Source organism: Neovison vison, chromosome 12 (genome assembly GCF_020171115.1).
Source record: "Neovison vison isolate M4711 chromosome 12, ASM_NN_V1, whole genome shotgun sequence".
Lineage (NCBI taxonomy): Eukaryota > Metazoa > Chordata > Mammalia > Carnivora > Mustelidae > Neogale > Neogale vison.
In genome coordinates this window covers 16,645,981-16,666,532 of record NC_058102.1, presented here as the reverse complement: position 1 = coordinate 16,666,532, position 20,552 = coordinate 16,645,981, and the positions used below count along the sequence as shown (strand labels likewise).

The 20,552-nt window shown below is 43.6% G+C and overlaps 1 protein-coding gene across 2 annotated transcripts in view; it reads left to right on the top strand.

The window, feature by feature from the left end:
* Positions 1 to 19,905, top strand: part of C12H12orf75 (chromosome 12 C12orf75 homolog) — a 36,713-nt gene extending 16,808 nt beyond the window's left edge. Inside the window, exons 3-6 of one of the 2 annotated variants that reach the window (XM_044226615.1) lie at positions 14,014 to 14,049; positions 14,864 to 14,943; positions 15,961 to 15,992; positions 19,007 to 19,093. In XM_044226615.1, the coding sequence (XP_044082550.1) occupies positions 14,014 to 14,049; positions 14,864 to 14,943; positions 15,961 to 15,965 (121 nt within the window). In that variant the 3' untranslated portion in view covers positions 15,966 to 15,992; positions 19,007 to 19,093. Of the gene's footprint in view, positions 1 to 14,013; positions 14,050 to 14,863; positions 14,944 to 15,960; positions 15,993 to 19,006 lie in introns of both variants that reach the window. The other variant, XM_044226614.1, reaches the window with a different exon arrangement.
* Positions 19,906 to 20,552: the final 647 nt, after the last annotated feature.

The window sequence follows — 20,552 nt, the reverse complement described above, 5'->3', positions numbered from 1 at the left end:
CTAATTATTGAGATAGAATTTAATGCCAGTTTGAGTTTTGAGGGATGAATAAGAGTTCGTGCAGAGAAAGGGAGAATGGCAGCCTAGAGCAGAAGAAAGAGCATGGCAAGAGGCTCATGGGTGTAAGGGAGCCTCAGCTCCCCTGCAATGAGCCTGTGGGTTTGTTCTGGAGACTTTGGGGCATGCTCCGCAGAGATGAGGGATGAGGCCACGGGGCTGAAATTGGCTTGTGAGGGGCCTTCGGCGCCAGGTCAGTAATTTCATTCCATACTGTATGCTGTCAAGAGCCATTAGGGATTTTAAGGTGTGTGTCGGGGGATGTGATGATTCTATTTGAGTGCTAGGGCGCTAACTGCCAAAGCAGAGCAGTGTGTGAGGTGGGGGAAGGGAGAAGACACAGGGAGGGAAGGAGGTGGTGAGGCCACCAGAGGGGCAGACTGTGGACAGTAGCAATGGGAGAGAGAAGGGCCGAGCGTTCGAAATACACTGTAATGTGACTGAGATTTGTTGGATGCCAGAACAGGGAAGGAAAGGAGAGGAAAATCTGAGGCTACGCTGCAGTTTCAAACCTTAGCCCAGGGAAGGGATGGGGGATAATCCAAGGAGGTCAGCCGGGCTGAAGCGGGGAGAGAAGCCACTGGCATGGTTCGATGCCCACATGGACACCCGGGGGTCTGTAGTTTCCCTCGAGGGGTGTGAGTAATAACTGAGTGAAGATGGAAGTGGGCAAGGAGCGGGGAAGGGGTGCGTGGCCTCTCTTTTTACCATGTTTGCCAGTAGGGGAGGGAAGGATGCCAGCAGGTTAGAGATGCTGATGTACGAGGGTGCCGAATTCCGGTATCGTGCGCCGGAAACTCATATTACCGTATGCTCACTGACTGGAATCGATGTAAAAACTTTAAAAAAGCTAAAAAAAAAAAAAGAGGAAACATTTAAAAAAATATATTTCTGTTAGAAAAGAAGTACCTAGAAAATTTGGGAAATATTTTTTTTTAAAAAAAGACATCGGCTTTTATCTACCAGCAGAGACAGGCGCTGTTAACATCTGACACACTTTTCTCCCATTTCTTCATTTCTTCTGTTTCTGCCCAGGTGAGTGTATGGATGGTTTTGTATATGGATGTTTGTTTTGCTTTTTCTATTTATTTTTTTACACACCGTGGACTCGAGGGTAGGAATCGGTGGTTAGCCATGCTGTGGGTGGCTTGGGAAAGGGTCTGCTGTGAGGGAGGGGGTCTGTGATGGATGTGAATCCCAGAATAGGCGGGAGGGCCGAGCCGCTTACAAGGTGAACCTTAGAAACTCAAGAGGAGGAGGGAAGCAGCGGTGAAGATAACAGATAACAGGCACCCCCCCCCCCAGCCCCTTTTACTGTGCCTGGCTTCATTGCCCATTGTGGATAATGCTTTTTTTTTTTTTTTTAACAAATTGAAGCTTTGTGTCAGTCCTTCATCAGGCAGATCTATTGGAGCCATTTTCTCACTTTGGAGCATTTGCTCACTTTGTGTCTGTGTCATGTTTGGGTAATTCTCACAATAGTTCAAACTTTTTCATTGTTAGACTTGTTACGGTGATCATTGATCGGTGATTACGACTTGCTCAAAGTTCAGACGATTGTTTGCATTTTTTAGCTACAGCGTATTTTTAATTAAGTTTTATACATTGTTTTTGTAGACATAATGTTATTGTGCACTTAATAAACTACAGTATTGTGTAGTTATAAAAACATAATTTTTATAGGTGATGGGAAACCAAGAAATTCATGTGACTTGCTTTATTGTGGTAATTCATTTTATGGCTGTGGTCTGGGAGCTAGCCTGCATCATATCTGAGGTATGCTTATATAGAAACTTAGTCATCATAACACAGACTCATGCATATCAGTGAGTGAGTCTGTCTCTCTCTCTCTGTCTTTTCAAAATTAAATCACAGCGCTGTAACATGCAAAATAAAACAGACGTGAATCAATGTGACGACATTTGGCTGCTTTCACAGACCTGGAAAAATCAACCATGCTTTTATTTCAGTGAATTATCTTAGCTATTTGGCACAAATAGGTTGCATTGGGATATTTTTGGTTGGAAATGGCAGAAATCCAGCTGAAACTGGCCTAAACAAACAAACAAACAAAAAGGAATTTATTGGCGAGTGTAATGGAAAAGCTCCAGGGGTTTGGCCCCAGTCACAGCTGGATCCAGGTGACCCAATGACAGGAAGAAACTGATTGCTGCTTTCTTATCTTGGGCTCCACTTTAGAAGCTTTCTTCAAGAGGCGATGGAGATGGTCATCTTTTATCTCTTACCCGCTTAAAAACTCCTGTGGAAAAACAGCTTTTCTTTCCCAGTGGTGTGATCCAAAGTCCTATGGCTTGGGCTCTCCCAGCCACAGCATGAGGTCATTTGTTTCCCTCTGACTCAACCAATGAGCCAGGGGAAGGGGGGTTTCTCATTGGCCAGGTATGGGACACGTGCCCACCACTGGAGTCAATCAGCAGGGTTCGCTCCACCTGACCTGTTGGTCAGAGTCTGGGGGCGTGGCTAAAGACAAATCCCGAAGCTGTTACCCAAATGGAGGGCACTTAGAACTGGGCGTGCAGAAACAAAGTATGTTCTGCGATAGGTCAATTTTCATGTTATTAAAAAATTTCTTTATTTAAATTTTAAGCAAAATGTATGGGAATATTACAAACATGTTTTAGTAAGAAAAAACATGAAATAAGTTGATACTAATTTGATGTTTGCTGTTGAAAATAAAAGATCATAGCCACTCCTGTTTAAACAAGTTAATTCAAACATGTCTTTCATTTAACACTTGTATGGTGACTTCACGAAGACTCCTTTCTTGATGCAGCAATTTTATTGTTATGGAAGGTATTGACTATAGAGAAGAGTATCTGGGAATGAATGAACAAAACACTGTGAAGCACCACTTCTTAAATAAAATGAAATTACGAGTGTTTCATCTTGAGTGTCCTTGGAATCCTTTAGGGATTTCTCATGCCCAATGCACCTGTCAGCTGAGCCCTCTCTAGTCCTCGTTACAAACCCGAGGGTGTCTGATGGGCTTACTCCTCCCCTGTGGAGGAGCAGGAGGTTGAGGAGGATGGTGTGGAAATAGCATTGAAAAAGCATGCGTTTTGGAAGCAGGGAGATCTGCCTTTGAACTTCCTACCACCATTTACCAGCTGTGTGATACTGTGTCCTCAGTGATCTTGGCCATAAGATTGGGATAACAAATATACAGGGCAACCATCTTTATTCTTATCATCATCATTCTGTTACTAGAGCTCCTCCATGTGTGTGTATATATATATATATATATATAATCATTATGCATTATGATATATTATGATTATGCATTCTCTCATTCTGTACCCATGACAGCCTGATGGAAACAGTATGATGTTTCATTTTACAAATGAGGATATGGGGCATAGAGAAGTTAAGTAACTGCCCAAGGATTATGATGGCTATTGGTACAGTATATTTAGTATCTGGGGATAATACTTGGCATTATGCTTTCTTGCTGCCCATAAATAGTAGCTAGGATTATCAGATGTTCGCAGTGTTGTTGAAAAGACTTGGCAGAGGCTCTGTTATGAACACCTGACAGTAGAAGAACCAGTGCATCGCTGAAGTTAGGAAATACACAGTCCCGTTGTTGGCCTATCAGTACACGGTCAGATTCTCCTTAGGTAGGGCCAGTGCACTGGGAAGAGGAGGACAAAACAGGTGGGTGTGTTCCTCCCACGGCAGACGGAGATGGTGGTGACCAGCAAGTATTGGCAAAATGTTTGGCTGAGGAATGGTGGAATGGGGAGAGGGGGAGAGTGGCTTCTTAGGATGGTGGGGGGCAGGAGGGGGGAAGAGCAGAAGGATGATTTTTTCCCCCTCCATTTTGTCTACTGTAAAATGTCAGAGGTGAAGTAGTTCCAGGAACTAAGCTCCTCAGAGCGGTCATGGGAGTGAGTTATTAACGTAGCAATACAAGTTGTTGGAATAGTGGAAGTCAGCAAAATGTGAAGCGAAGGTTGACTGGGTGATGTTCATGGAATTTAAAATCATTTAAGATAATGACGGTTTGGAAGAAAACCTTTGGGTCAGGGCCAACAACCTTTAAGGAATTTGGGGCTGCTGTCACAGGGTTCCAATTCCCAGAGGAGAGGATTTGAGTGAAGGTAAAACGGGCCCCATCTGAAGGAGCTCAGGGGGGAGGCTGGGAGCCTGCTGGCTTCATCTTCTGTTTGGAGACACTGGGATATTTCGAGCAAAGAGTTACCATGAGGGAAAAGCAAAGTTTCTTAAGGTAAGGAGGTGGAGAGAACATTCCTGTCTTTAGCAAATGATGCTTCTACAGCCAATGCCAAAATAATCCTGAGCACCGTGTGCCTCTCAGGAGAGCAGAAGGAGGATAGGGAAATTGCAAATTGGCTCTTGATCCATTGCTTCCAGACAAAGAGCAAATGTTATTCATATTTTCCGGTAGTACATTCTGGAAGAAAGGAAGGGACCCCTGTTGGCCAAGGGCTCATACAAAGAGAGAGATTTGAAGATAACTGACCAAAGGAACTTTTGAATTTTAAGAAATGAATGAGATTACATAGACTCCAAAATAGTCAATGATAAAATATTAATCTGTCCAAAATCACATGTAATTAAGTGGTAAAATTGCTTGAAATTATCCTAAAAAAGCAGGAGCCATCATAAGACCATATTATAAAGAAGATTAAATGATTATACTTTATCTGGAGAGCTGTAGTGTCAAGGAAATAAACATTGTGAATTAATAAGCCTATTCCAAAATATTATTGTGAATGGCAGCTAAAATAGATAATTAGAGTTATGCACACGGTCTCCAGACGTTTCCATATTTAATTTTATTGTTTACAAACCAAATAAGTTTGGCCTCTTCAGCGATATTGCAGATATGGAAAAAGAAAAGACTGCATGCTGCTTTTCTACTTTTTAGATCATTGCTAATAAGAACAATTCTATATTTAGAACTTTTTTCTTGATAAATAAGTAAGAAATAGATCTTTTCTTTGCCACATAGCTATGTTTATCTTGAAAGGCCAGGGAAATGAGAACTTTGTGAATTTTAAGGCCTGCTGTACCCAGGCTGAGGCAGGAGATGCTAATTGGAGTGACCAGCTGCTGGCTAATAGTTATCATCTGTATTTGTTTTTGAAAGTGCATGTAACACATCAGTGCCATGGTTCCATCATTTTATCTTTGAAACCTTTTTTTTTTTTTTTTTAGTTCACTTGGGATAGCTATTTTATTTTATTTTAAAAATAGTTTATTATTTATTTAACAGAGAGAGACACAGCAAGAGAGGGAACACAAGCAGGGGAAGTGGGAGAGAGAGAAGCAGGCTTCCTGCTGAGCAGGCCTTCCCCCACCTCCCCGATTGTGGGCCTCTATCCCTGGACTCCGGGATCACGACTGAGCCGAAGGCAGATGTCTAACAACTGAGCCACTAAGATGCCCCATGGGATAGCTATTTTATGCAACCCAGAAACCAAGCAAATACAGCGAAATAAATATTTTGACTACCAGGTATTACTGAGGAAGAAAAAAATAGTGGCTTATATTTTATAGAGTAACTCTAAATAAGGTTTCTCTTCATCGAAGTGATAGATGAAAGTGATAAGTGATCCTGAAGTGGTAAGTGGAAAATTACAGTAGAATCATCTAGAAAGTTGAAGTGTTCTATTTGGATATTTGGTTTTAAACAGGCATTCGCAACTGTATTCATGCAAAAAAGGAGAGGCAGAAGGGAGCCAGCCTGCCCCAGAGAGCAACCACAGACACAGCTGGTTTTGAGGCAGGCCATTTTCTGGAATCTTGACTTTCAAGAAGTCAGAGCTTGTTTATATTTAGAGAGAAACTCGGGCTCTCTGGTTCATTTAGGAAAGGTCTGCAGAGCTGGTCTGAAGCAGATGGGTGTGCAGTTGCCTGGATCAGTTAGGCATTCCGTCTGAGAAGGGCGGGTGCCTGCAAGCTCACAGGAAGTAGGCTAGAAGTACTCGATGGAGATGCTGAGACAGAAGAAAGCAGTGGTGAAACCTCAAGATATATAACCACCAGCTTCATTGTGGTGGTTGCTGTTGGTCGGTTGGGTTTTTTTTTTTTCCCCCCTTTTTCTGACATGCCTGTGGGAGGGCCATGGGTTGGGTCAATTTTAGTGAGACAGAGATCACCAAACAGTCTACTACTCTGCAAGGGTGTGTCATTTTAAACTATCAACCGAGAGTTTATCTTTTCAACCATCTCCAAAGTGGGAAGATACGTTGACTTGTGGTCCACCCTCAGTAACCCTTGTGTCTACAAACTTCGTTGTTGATGCTATGACCCAGAGCCTGGGGTCAGCCTGTGAGCATGTCCTCTTACTCTGGGAAATTATCATGAGTCTCAAAGGGACACTTTACCCTCAACACAGGCTTTCCCTGCGAGCAACTAGTCTTTGATAAAGAAGCTAAATCTTTGCCAACAAAAGGAGACCCAATTTTGGGGCGCCTGGGTGGCTCAGTGGGTTAAAGCCTCTGCCTTTGGCTCAGGTCATGATCTCAGGGTCCTGGGATCAAGCCTTGCATTGAGCTCTCTGCTCAGCGGGGAGCCTGCTTCCCTCTCCCTCTCTCTGCCTGCCTCTCTGCCTGCTTGTGATCTTTGTCTGTCAAATAAATAAATAAAATTAAAAAAAAAAAAAGGACACACAATTTTGATGAAATGCCCACTGTATTTCTTAAACCTGGTTCAAAATTGTTCATATGTGTTCCACATGTCAGTTAGAAACGTTCCTGTGGCTTAAAAGGTTTTCCTCATAAGATGGGAGGTGAGCTTATGATTTAAGATGATTTCATTGTTAACATTTTCTTCTCGAAGATTACATCACTTTCCCCACATTTCCAAATGCTGTATAGGATCAGAAACAAACAAAACACTGTCTTGATACCAGAGAAAGCCACTTCCCTGCAGGCTTTCAGCCCTGCTCCCTCTGGAGAACACCAGTGCCTCCCCCACGTGTGCTCTGCAGAGAGTGGCTTACCCGTAACCGGAAAGTGGAGCGTGTACTTGTTAAAATTAATTCGAGTCTGTTAGCCCTACTTTGCTCCTTTGTCCTGGGCACAACTGTGAGACGGACCCTGTTTATACCTGAACTCCAGCTCCTAGTTCTAACCCCTTCTCTCCGGCCCCCGTCCATTTTCTCTCCTGTGCCTTCTCCCCTCCCCCTGACCAAGGCCGAGGCCCATGTGACTGATAATGGAGAACTTGAAATCACAACTTGAGCCAGTAAACGAAACTATATTTAAATCTTGGCCTTTCCAGACCCTTAAAGGTATTCAAATAGGTGTTTGCCCACAGCACTGAATAAAAAAAAAGTGCCTGCTTCTTTACCCTTTTCCTTCCCTGCCATGACTCTTGACTGAGGTGGAGAAACATGGAATGAAGGGCGCCATGACTTTTGTTGTGTTGGGCATTGAAACTCTGTCAAATGGAAGGACATTTTTCTCTTAGCTGTTTTAGATTCAGTTCTACACTGCAGGGAGCACTTTGTAGCTCTTCGGTCCCTGGCTTGGCTAGAGATGGCTGTTTCGGCCTCTTCTGGTTCTCACGCCTCTCACGAGGGCACTAGACTGGCCTAAATTAGAATTGAGGTGAAACGAAGCTGGCTTACTTTCCCCATCTTTGCCAGCCAGAAACTTCCAGTTTTCCCAGGAGTGCCTTTGGGAGAGGGGTGGGCCAGCTGGGTGGGAAGGCGTGGAGTTGGGTTCCCTCACCTTGTTAGCCAGCCATGTCCTGCCTCTGGACACACAGAGAGAGTCAGAGCTCCGTGTGCTCCCAAGGGACAGACATACACAGTCTGGCCTGAGAGGAATGAGCTGCTATTGCAGAGTAATTGCAGGATTTTGTAGTTTATGTCACCAGAAGCCGAAGGCATGCTTGTGGGACTGGCGTTCTCAGGGTAGGAGACCAAGGAGGAAGGAGTATATATACTGAGTCAGACTGAATTTATTGATAGTGTCGTATTTAATGGAGGTTCTGGATTTAATCATTTAGGTGCAGGGAGGGGACCCTCCCAAGTTAATTGTCCTGGTTGGCGAAACTCAAGACACAGTGAGCTTACACTCTAACCAGGGGCGGAAAAGGCTAGAACTTTTGCGGGATGTTATAGGGGAGGAGCCCAAAGGCTTAAGGAGAAGAGAATGTTAGTGTGAATTTCTCAAGTATGACCTGCTCCCCATCACAGAGGATGATCCTTCCACTCAGGCTTTGAGAAATTTGGGGAACGCAGAGTGAGAGGGTGTCCCCGTTAAGCTCTAAGGTGGTGTGGTCTTCTGTAAGGGCTGTGACAGAGGAGACACTGGCCCTGGGGTGGGCGCTTTGTCTCACCAGGCATGATGGGATCCCAGAGGACAGGATCACATTTCTACCAAGCGATAGAACTTATCCCCCCGAGACAAGGTGGGCACACTTACCGTCATGGAGAAAGTTGGGATGAAGGAGCAAAAGGGCTTATCCTGGAAGGAACCTTGATGATGGCTGGTTGGTTACGGTCTCCCTAAGCATAAATGAGAAGGACAGCCTGCTATTTATCTATTTATTTTTAAAAGATTTTATATACTTATTTGAGAGAGAGAGAGACAGAGAGCAAGCATGAGCAGGAGGGAAGGGCAGAGGGAGAAGAAGTTTCCCCACCAAGCAGGGAGGCTGACATGGGAACTTAGGACCCCGGAATCATGACCCAAGCTGAAGGCAGATGCTTAATTGACTGAGCCACTCAGGTACCCCTGAAGGACAGCCTTCTAAAGGTTCATTTTCTCCCTCTCTGTATTTGTATAAGAGGAAAGCTTCTGTCTGTAACCAGAAACCTGCCTAACTTGAGTCACCACAGTGGAAAGGCATAACCACTTAACCCAGTTTCCAGACCCAACTCAGCCTCCCAGTGATTGAGGCCGTGTTTCCTCGAGGGAACTTTCAACACTGCCTCCTTTAGATACTGTAGATACCTTTCCACATCTTCCTCAAAGGGATGTGTGTCCATTTACTAGAGCAGTTATGTTCCTTCCCTACCAGAAAAAGAAATAAAAAGGGATACAGCATCTCTAGGGGGAGTTGTAGAAGTTAGTACTGGCACCAAAGACTTGAAAAAATGAAAAGAGGGAGAAACTTCTCACATAGCTGAGTTGATTATTTCCAATAAAGACCCTACAGCTTGAATAGCAGCTGAAATCACCCCTTCATGAGGTTTACAGTAATCGAAATCACTCTCCAAAATAAACCGGCCTTCTGCATGGGCCACAAGCAAGTTAAATGGGGATGTCCTGGTAGAAATCTCATTCTCAAGGTTTCTTCCCCATTTCTGGTCCATTTTCCAGTTTTCAGTGCCTCTGCTTGTAGGTTCCTGGACATTGACTCCAGAACTGTTTCAAAACTATTCTTTGCGAGCGGCTTATTGTGATAGGAGGCTTATCCTGGTTGATGTGTGTACTTGCTCCTTTTCGAAGGGAGCAAGATTATGGGTAGGCTGACTTTGTAGAGATATTTGGACCAGTTAGCTCGTGAGGGGTGCTTGTTTTTGTTTTTGTTGTATGAGAGAGAGGGAGGGTGAGACAGAGAACCCAAGTTCAGAGGAGGCGAGGAGGGAGAAGGGGAGGGAGAGAATCCCAAGCAGGCTCCATGCCCAGAGTGGGGCCTTACCCTGGGCGCAAGCCCACGACCCCCATATAGGGACCCCCGCTGAAATCAAGAGCGAGATGCCACCCCAGCACCCCTCCCCTGTCAGGTGTTTTTAAGTGCAGCAAAGAAGACCGCCCTCTTTTCCAGGTCACGGACCATGCGTTGGCCTTGGTTTCACTCTGTTGGCAGTTCGTTCAGTCTGCAGGCTCTTACCTCTAAGGGGAGTTTTGAGGCCAGAGTCATCTCCGTCTTTGTCCTTCCTGCCCTGTGTCAGTGCTGGCAGGAGGTAAGCGAGTGCTGCCTATTTCCGAGGACCTTTGGGACCCTATGTCCACGGTTGCTGTTCTCACAAAGCTGGGGGAGGTGTGGCTTCGTGTTCTGCCCTCCCTCCCGCCACCCCCACTGACTCGGGGCACATATTTAGCAGCTGAGCAATAGTCACAGCTGCTGGCCTCTCAGGAGCCCCTGGCCCTCTCCCTTAAGCTGTAGTGACCAGAAAAGAAACATAATCAAGTCCTCAGTGAAAACCGGAAACTCCTCTAGGGTGGCAGGATGCACTGGCTGGAGCACGCATCCCAGCCTGGAACTCCGCAACAGCTGGGTTGAAGAAGGACCACAGACTCTTTTCATTACCTCAGAAACCCGAGAGGAAACCAGCATGTGCCAGAAAGGAGACTGCGCAGGCTTATCAAAATGTAGAATTTATTCACTTTTGATTCAGAGGACACAGGACCCCCACCCCCAACCCCCAGGCTCATCAGAAGCTCTCTTTGGCACTTGAATGTCTAAGAAAATATCTGCCAGTGAATTATTAAGGTGGTTTGATAACAAAAACTTTCAAAATATGTTTTATGAGGAGAAGAAACCTGCAGTTGGTCCTTAAAATGGGGTATAGGTGGGGCAGCCCTGGTATTCTGACAGCATTCTTCGAAACTTGAGAATTTCCCCAGGGATTAGAATTTGGAAAGCTTGGTAAGCACTTAGCAGTGTGCTAAGTTCAACAACAGCCCAGGATAATGTCCACTTCTCTTACCAGTAAGAGATAGCCTTTCAGGAATCTTTACTGCTGCTTGGCGAACCATTTCTGTTTCTAATGCAGTTGGGGCAGGACCCATCACCCCAGATGGTAGGACACTGTCCTCTTGGGACATGGATGGGGCAGTGTTTGGTCCCCAGGCAGATAAACATACCGGTTTGGACCTGTCTGTTCACAAGGAGATTGATTTTAGACCAACCACTATTTTCTGATTTAACCTCAGTCTGGACTTGGGTGTCCAGATGAAAAGATTCTAACATAACTGTCCATCAGAACAATTTTTGTACTTGGATAACAAATGAGTTCCAGCAATCCAACAGGTTCTACATAGATTGATTGTCCCTGGAACAGTGGGACGTTTCTTCTAATGCTAACAAAATATTGACTAAGACTCTTCACTGTCTCGCTTCCTTCTCTCTGTGAGTGGGATTAAAAACTGAAGAGATCCAGCTTGGGAGATGGGGTGTTTCTCTCATGCACTGAGTGGGGGCTCACAGTTTATGAAGCAGGCGTCGGAATCACACAGAATGGTTACCCACCTGTGTAACCTTGGCCATGCTACTCAACCTTTCAGAGCCTCAGCTTTTCATTAAAATGTGGCTGGGCTGCTTGCGTGGCTCAGCTGGTTAGGCATCTGACTCTTGATTTTGGCTCAGGTCATGATCTTGGGGTCCCGGGATCGAGCCCCATGCCGGGCTCCACACTCAGTTCAGAGTCTGCTTGGGATTCCCTCTCTCTCTGCCCCTGCCCCGGCTGGCTCTCTCTCTCTCCTTCTCTCTCTAAAATAGATAAATAAAAAATTTAAAAAAGGTGGCTCATCCTTGCTGTGCAGGATGGTGATGAGGACTGAAGGAAACCATACCATAGCGCTAGAGGTGCCCGTGCAGTTCCCCGGAGGCTGTGAGGATGTGGGGATGCTCGAAGCTTCTGCGGGCGTGGTGTGGAGGCATCCCCAGGTCAGGAGCAGCCAGCAGGCTGGTTTGTCACTGGCCGCGCTTTTACTTTTCCATCTTCCCGTTTGAGAGGCAAATGGTGAATTAGAGTGTGGAGCACGGTTTTTGGTGTCAGATGGGGTTTAAATGTCAGTCTTACTTGTTGGACTCGTACACTTCTTAATTACATGACTCTGTGGACCTATTTTCTCAGGTCTAAACTCCCAGAGCTGTTGTGAGAAATCACACTGATGCCCATGAAGTATCCTGCCCTGTATCTGACCTGCAGGAAGGGCTCTGTGATGCTGCCGCTTTTACCCATGTGGTCTTCATCCTGTAGAACAATTGTTTGTGGAAGGAGCGGATAAAGCCGCAGTCTCATATGTGGGGGGCATATACGAAGGCAGGCATTGTAACTTATTTGAAGGCTCAGAAGAGTCCAATGAGTCTTTATAAATGGTATTGTTAATGATTTAGTAATATATCTGAAACTTAATTTATTATCTAATACATACGGCAGCTACATCATCATTTCCTGCAAGTTAGATGTACAAGGTTGTTGATTAATTTTACAAGGGGCACAGAGTGGGTTTCAGGGTATTGAATACTTTATAAAAGATAGCAGGTTAAAAATAGTTTATGGTTTTGTTACATTTGGGGGAGTTAAAATATATTTTAAAACCTTTAATAATATATCCTTACGCAGAATTAGGCAAGGGGAGAAAGAATTAGAATAAACAGAGTTGGGGACGCCTGGGTGGCTCAGTGGGTTAAGCCTCTGCCTTCGGCTCAGGTCATGATCCCAGGGTCCTGGGATCGAGCCCCACATTGGGCTCTCTGCTCCGCGGGGAGCCAGCTTCCCAACCCCCGCCCCTGCCTGCCTCTCTGCCTACTTGTGAGCTCTGTCTGTCAAATAAAAAATAAAATCTTTAAAAAAAACAAACAGACTTGGATATGAAAAGAATAGCTATGCCAGAAAATGAGACATTGTATGTGTCCAAAACTACCAGTGACCTGTAGCTTCAGAAACAATGTCATGATGGCATTAGCCATTTGGGACTGGTGGTAGACAATCCTAACATACTCCACCGAGTTAGTCACCATCATTTTCCTGCTGTCTATCCTAATGGGTTATAAATCCATTTTAATTAAAAGTAGTGAACAACCACTTCAATAAGCATAACCCCATTTCTAATACAGTATGACTTTGACACCTTTGAATTAAAAAGATCCAACTTTAGCAGATGAGGGAAGTTGACAATTATCGGGTGAATTTAGGTTGTGTGCTTGATTGGATAAATTGGATCTCAAGGTGAGTTTTGCACTTGATCAGAGCATTAGCTATGGGTGCGGCCAGGGTTCCACGGATGATTTCCAAATCTGCACCTCCCTTCTTTGTAGACTGGAGACTTACTGGCAGATGCAAAGAAGCAAAATCTCCCGTACATGTACATTGGAAACATTCACAGCTTTTAAATGGGTAAAACCATGATTAGACAGTCCCTAAAATGTATAGATTCAGTAGCTGTTTCGATTTTTTTTCTTTCTTTCTTTTTGGCTGAAGCCCTTTAGAATTACATGCTGGGTTCAGCCAGATACATTTCAATCTTGGAGTTTTTTCTTTAAGAAAAGTAACTTATGTATGCTAACTAGTGCTTGAAGGAAAGTTTCCTGATCCTTTTAGAAATATGCCAAGGAATATCAGTAGAATATGAATTCCTCTCATGTAAGGAAAGAAGCTGTGCATTTTAAAAATAGTGATTCCCTCTAAAAATTTCCTTTTAAGCATTTCCTCCTTCTCTGTGCACATCATGTATAAAATGGCTTTTTTTTAGATAGAAGGAAATCAAATGGACACAACTTCTTCTGCACTAAAGAAATCTTTCATACATCGAGTGGTGTCACTGAGTAGCAGGAGGATCACAGAATCCTAGTCCCCTAGGACCGGAGGGGACCTTAGGAATCATCTGGTTGACCACCTCATTCTGTAGATGAGATGCAGCCGGGCCGCTTGCCCACAGCCTGTCTGTGCTGATAACACACCCATCACAAGAACCTCGGCTTCCTGACGCCAAGTTACTGTGCTTTTTGCAATCTCGGTTGCCCTGTGTATGTCCTTTCATTTAGCACTTGGATTTTTTGGCATTTGCTGGATTTGCACATTTTGTTAAGGAGAAAATGACTAATTTTTTAATGCCTGAATGACTGAGGTGGGAAGGGCAGTGTGTTACAAACATACTTGATGGCAGAACTTGAATAGACTCAATTGACTGTTGCTTAGTTGCCCTCTTTTCTTCATAACCAAAAATGAAGTGTCTGACTATGGGACCAGATGGCTTATAGCAAATATTTTTGACCTTTCAGAACAGAAGAATCGATAACAGAAGACGACAAGAGGAGGTATGTTTGACATTGAAGCTGGCTTTAATTTGAATAATTTCGGCCATCGTCCATGGATTAATTTAATGCATGGATGTAATTTAACACTGTATGTAGTACATGATCAATAACACAGATTATACCCAGACAGCTTCTGGCACAGAGAATACAGGTAGGAGTGTGTGATCTGAAAAAGAACTTGCCCTGGGCTCATAATCTTTGCCTTTAGGCAAACTTGGGTTTTGTCCTGTGCACATGGCCTGTGCTAGTTTCCATCCTGTGGCCTTTGGATGAGCTCTTCTCCCCAACGGATGACTTCATTCACTCTCCCCGTCCACTTCACCCTCCTTCTCCTCCTCTGGTGGACTGCATCCTACTCTCATTACTCATTAGCCCTCTCTCCCCTCCTTTCCTGTTTCTGTCTACCTCCAGGGAAATGTTCCGTGTGTCCATAGCACCTACTACCACGCTGACCACTCCGAATTCTTGATGAACGTTGATGGATTAACTGTAACATGTTACTCTATGGATATTTGTTACTTTATGACATAATAAACATCCCAATTTCTTTTCCTCTTTCTCATAACAAGTTAGATATCTAAAAATTCTATTCACTTAACTTAGCTTTCTTTTTTCATGTAGAGCTTCTTTTTAACATAGAAAAAATTATATTTCCAAGGGCAAGAATGTTTCAAATTCTACTTTTGAAAAGTCATGAGTTATTTTAATAATTCTGTAATTGTTGGCAGTACTCCATGCTTCTGTCATTTTCTGCAGATATAGAATATCATTGATAATGATCTGATTTTTTCTGTCTCTGCTTGTTTTCTCTAAGAAACTACGGAGGGGTATATGTAGGGCTGCCATCTGAAGCTGTCGATATGGTGTCCAACCAAACAAAGACTGTACGAAAAAGTAAGTAAAATGGTGAGATTTACTTTCTCTCCATATTTGTCTTTTTGTTTTATGAAAAAAATATGAAATTTATATTTCAGCGTGCCTGACTCAACCTACATATTACTCAGTTGCTGTTAATCATATAGAAAAAGCCATTGTCTATTCATTGTAATCATTTGTTGAAATTGCCACCTATGTGATGACAGAATTCCAGAGCAAAATTAAGCTTCTGTTTGTGGTTATGTTCCATGGATGAAACAAATTTTTCTCCATGGGTAAATTTACATTTTTTTTTTTAAGATTTTATTTATTTATTTGACAGAGAGAGAGAGATCACAAGTAGGCAGAGAGGCAGGCAGAGAGAGAGGAGGAAGCAGGCTCCCTGCCGAGCAGAGAGCCCGATGCGGGACTCGATCCCAGGACCCTGAGATCATGACCTGAGCCGAAGGCAGCGGCTTAACCCACTGAGCCACCCAGGCACCCCTACATTTGTTGTTAATTTCAGTGATGATCTGTATGACAATGAAAACAAATATTTCAGTAATTTTATGGAGTTTTTGTAGAAATACAGGTAAATTCTTATAACATATTCCTGTAATGTACTGATAGATGTCTGATGATTAGAGGGAAATCAAGTGCATATTGTATAATTATATGCAGGGAGGTCCCTTTTTGTTTCAGTAGGTAGTAATTGTGAAGCTAATGTCTTTTTGGTAATAGGCTCTGATAACAGTAGCCACAGAGCTAGCTTCTGGCTTAAATGGGGACTCCTGGTAAAGAATGCTGGTTTACCAATCCCTGTACAGTTGTCTGATGCATAGTTTGAGAGGACTGTTAATATGTTTCATTTACACACAGGCTGTATTATTGTCTTATTTCAATGAACTATAGTTCTTTGTTTCTCATCACTGTTTTTCTGCATTCTCATCTGGACTAGCAAATACATATATGTCACTACTATTTGTCATTTTATAGGAAACTAGACTATGATCTTCATAATCCGAACATTTAACTTTTCTTAATTTTCTCTTTAAGATTAGAAGAAAATATGACTCCATAACCAAGAGGTACTGTATTTTTTCTAAATAATTTTATGTATTAAGCTTTGATGATGAATGAGCTGTTGATATTGTTGCTAGCTCTTTCTGAGAAATCTTGAACTTAAAGATTAAGAGGGGTCTCATCTTGTAGTTGAATCTATGAAATGGAGCATGTAATATTGTAAAGGGGTCCATGAAACAAGATGGGATAGGGAGGGAGACAAACCATAAGTGACTCTTAATCTCACGAAACAAACTGTGGGTTGCTGGGGGGAGGGGGGTTGGGAGAAGGGGGGTAGGGTTATGGACATTGGGGAGGTATGTGCTTTTGGGTAAATTGGAAGGGGAGGTGAACCATGAGAGACTATGGACTCTGAAAAACAATCTGAGGGGTTTGAAGTGGTGGGGGGGTGGGAGGTTGGGGTACCAGGTGGTGGGTATTATAGAGGGCACAGCTTGCATGGAGCACTGGGTGTGGTGAAAAAATAATGAATACTGTTTTTCTGAAAATAAATAAATTGGAGGAAAAAAATATTGTAAAGGGGTCTTTGATAATTAGATCAGTTTTCTTTGCAATTAATTTTATTTTTCATTTTATTTTTGCTTCAGATGCAAACTCATTTAATAAGTAAACCTAACTCATTTAATAAGAACAAGCTTTATGTGTTTGCCTAAAGCATGAAGGTTTCACTTTTCACTGCCAGGAACTGAGGTGCTAAGACTTTGGAAATGACAGATAGGGAGGTAGAATTATCCTAAGACAAGCAGGAACAAGGACCGGAGAAAACAAGCTCTCCTTTATTAACCCTCTGTGTGCCCATTTCTAAAAGATCCCATGCAGGATTTTCACAGAGGCAGAAAGTCTCAGTTCATCTGATCCAGTGATGCACGTGATGCTTGGTTCCCCACTGCCTCTCAGTCTTGCTGACTGACATCTGGCCTCTTGAATATCCCACGATCAGGAATGCCCTATCTCCTGAGATAGCCCATTCTCTTTTTGGGAGTCAGACAACCTTGGATATGAATTGGGGCTCGTTCACTTACTAGCAGGGCAAGTTACTTCCCCCTTGTCGCCTCCACTTTATAATCTGTAAAATGGCACCAATACTTAGCTTGAACGGTGCTGTTAGGATTCCATATGAAATGAATGATTGTTTCTGTGATATTGTTAGGATTTGATGTGATACAAATGGTAGTTTGGTGATTGTTGTTTTCATCATCCCACTCTTCTGTTTTGTAACAACAATCCAGGCTTTGGCGGACTCAGAGCAAAACTGACTTGATACAGAACCTACTTCTTGCTAATGGCCCATTACTGGAGCTGGTGTTTGGGATGGGGAGGGGTCACGGGATAAACTTAACAGGGGGAGACAAATAAGCTTTCCCACTGGGGGAGAGGGACAGAGACTGTAAGCAGTTTCTTCCTGACAAGAGTTACAACAGTCTTGGGTGGCCAGTTCTTTGAAGACCATCTCCTCAAGGTGAAGGCTTTATGGCGCTTTATTCTCTAGTGCCTATGACCACACTGTGGAGTTTGAGTTTCTGTTTGGACATTTGCTTAGATTTTCTATTTCTAGTGTTTTTAGGAGTTCTAACCCTCTAGGTTCCCTGCCAGTTTTCCACTCTGCAGAAGTACTTTTGTTATTTGCATCAAATAGAAAAGACAGTCTAGTTGAATCAAGCATATGTTACCCTCCTGAAAACAGGTTGTTTTTCAAAAAGCGTTGGAACAGAGTGGAAAGAGGTGTCACGTAGCTAGGTATCAGGAGGTGTGGTAACTCTGTCACTAACACAGGACCTCGGAGGAATCCCTAACTTCCTCTCAGGCTTTTTCAAGTTGGTTTTCTCATGGGATGATTGGACAAGATGGTTGTTCAACTTTGTGTGTGGATCTCAAATTCCCTGGTAACAATTTAGCAATCTTGCTGGCAAACCAGCCCACAACTTGAGACTGCTAGCTAAAATATCTCTTTATTGCCCATGACTATAAACATATTTTATTGCCATCCCTGTCCGTTTGAATTGCCTGAAAAGTGTTCTAAGTTGAAAGGCTGTCCTTTTTCCATAGTTGGTAAGCATTTACCATGATACTTGCCTGTGACATGTCTGAGCTCATGGCTTTTTGGGCTTTAATTATTGGAAAGAGGGGCGCCAGGGCTGGCTCAGTCTGTTAAGTGTCTGCCTTCGGCTCAGGTCGTGATCCTAGGGTCCTGGAATGGAGCCCCACGTCGGGCTTCCTGCTCAGTGGGGAGTCTGCTTCTCTCTCTCCCTCTGCTGTTCTTCCTGCCTGTGTTCTCTCTCTCTCAAATAAATAAATACATAAATAAATAAAACCTTTTTTTTAAAAAAGTAATTGGACAGAAACACTGAGGAGAAGACTGTCCTTTGCAGAGGAAGCTATTTTATGGAAAGCATCGGAGACACTTTTTTTGACCTAACATGTCAAATCTCTCAAAATAATGCCACCAAACTCCCTCATTGACAGGAGTCAATTTGAAGCAAATTGAGGAATGACTTCAGAATCTGTTACAGTACTTACATCACGGTACAAATGTGTAGTTTCTTCTACAAATGACCCTCGGCTGAGTGTTATGCCCACCTAGATGTGGGGAACACCCAGGGTGGGGGGTGCTCTCAGATGCCGTGGAGGGACTGGCTGGAACAGGTTCTCCTGAGAGAGCTGGAGAGAGCATGGACGGCTACCCCTCTCCTAGCAGGGTCTGACCCCGCAGGGGAAGGATGGCATCACGGCTGGAAGTCTGTATCTTTAATTTGGGTGATGTTGACGCGCAGCTTGGCCTGGCCATTGTCACATCATATTTTACTTCTAAGTTCATCAATCTCTCTCCCCACGGCTCTTCATCACTTTTGTAAAGTGTCATCAGTGCCTGGCGCTTAGGTATTGAGTGACTCTTGGATGTGTGTTTTACTAAAAAGAAAATCAGTAAATAATTTGTAGGTTTAAAGCTGATTTTTTTTTCTAAGCCGTCCTTTGTTAAGCTTGCTAACTCTTTTTCCTCTTCTGTTTGTGGTCTTCACAGCTTGCTCATTAAGACTTGGAAGGAATTGCACTCCATGGGCTGTCCTGACGTGCACAGAAGTTTCCAAGGAAATTCTAACTGGCCGCCCTCTCTGCCTCCCCTCCCCACCCAAATTCTCAAGTCTGTAGTTGAACCCACGGGTACATGTTGAATGTTGTGGTCCTAGAAAGGAATCGGATAAACAATGCACGGGTGTCTGGAACTCTCTGGGATCCTCCTGAGAAAGACAGGCTGACAAACCTGGTGTCTGGAGCCGGCCTGCTGTGTCTGGTGGCATTTTTTTCCCTGGCTATTCAACACAGCTCATGAGAATCACGTCTTTTCACTGATACTTTTTTGATAGTTTTTATATAATGAGATCTGTATTCTATTTATAACTTCAGCAAAGAAGGCACTATAAATGAACTCCCTAAAGTAATATATTTGTGGGTTACCTTTCACTATTTTTAGGTTACATTGATTTTTAGCTGTAAAATGGTTAATGGTTGATTCTTACTTTTCTCTTTTTCCCTTTTTTTACTTTGGGTTTTTCTCCTTTCTGTAAGTGTCGGAGACTGTCTTCTGTTAGGAACAACGTATGACTCTGCAATGTTGAAAAAAGCCACCGAAATTTGCATGCCCTACGCACATTTGGATTAACTTTCCATTTTCTGTAGTTGAAGGCTGATGTCACCACGAATCCTTCGCAGTCATTGATCCTCCCACCCTCCGTTGTGGGGTCCCGGCCTCCCTTCGTGATAATCTATACTATTTTCAACGACTTGTGACTGATGGGTTTAGTGGGGTGTTTGGAAAGCTCTTCATCTGAGGCTGGCCACATGTAGCCATTTGGTACTGCGATGTAGATTACTCCGTTTACCAATATATTTCAACAATTAAAACATTTTTATCCCTCTTTACCTGGATTTCGTCATTGTTTTTTTTGAAAAAGTTCGCTTTCAAAGAAGTCACCCATGGCATTGTGTATAGGTACTATATCAGTCTCTGGAAAGCTAGTGAATAAATAGGTTACCGTGAAAAACCAAAATTTTTCATCAGAAGGAAAAGATTATCTTATAACTCTGGTCCATAGGGATATCCAATTTCTAAATTATCTGAAGTGATTTTCTGAGCCAGTGGTGAGAGCTGAGTCTCGGGTCTCGCTTGCCGTGGCTGCTGGCCGTAGCTGGGGTGTGATGAGCCCTGGGACCCAGCTCCGAGGAAAAAGTAAAGCACACCCAGGGGATCTGCTTGGTCCTACTAGCTGTTGTCAATATTTTATTAAGATGATTTATTGGGAGGAGGTTCAGGATGGCAACATAGGCGGAGCCTAGCCTCGTCTCCTCCCACAGACACAAAACCCTACAGCTACATATGAAATTGTTCCCTCTGAAAAGCGTCTGCCTGCTAGCGGAACAGCAGCTCCATCACAAAGGATAAAAGGGCCACTTCGGGATGGGTGAGAGGGACAGAGGCATGGTCTTGCAAGAAACCTCAGGCTAGGCGCAAAGACCAGCAACTGGGAGGGTTCTCCTTACTGCAGAGCGTGTCCCTGAGGAGGGAGACC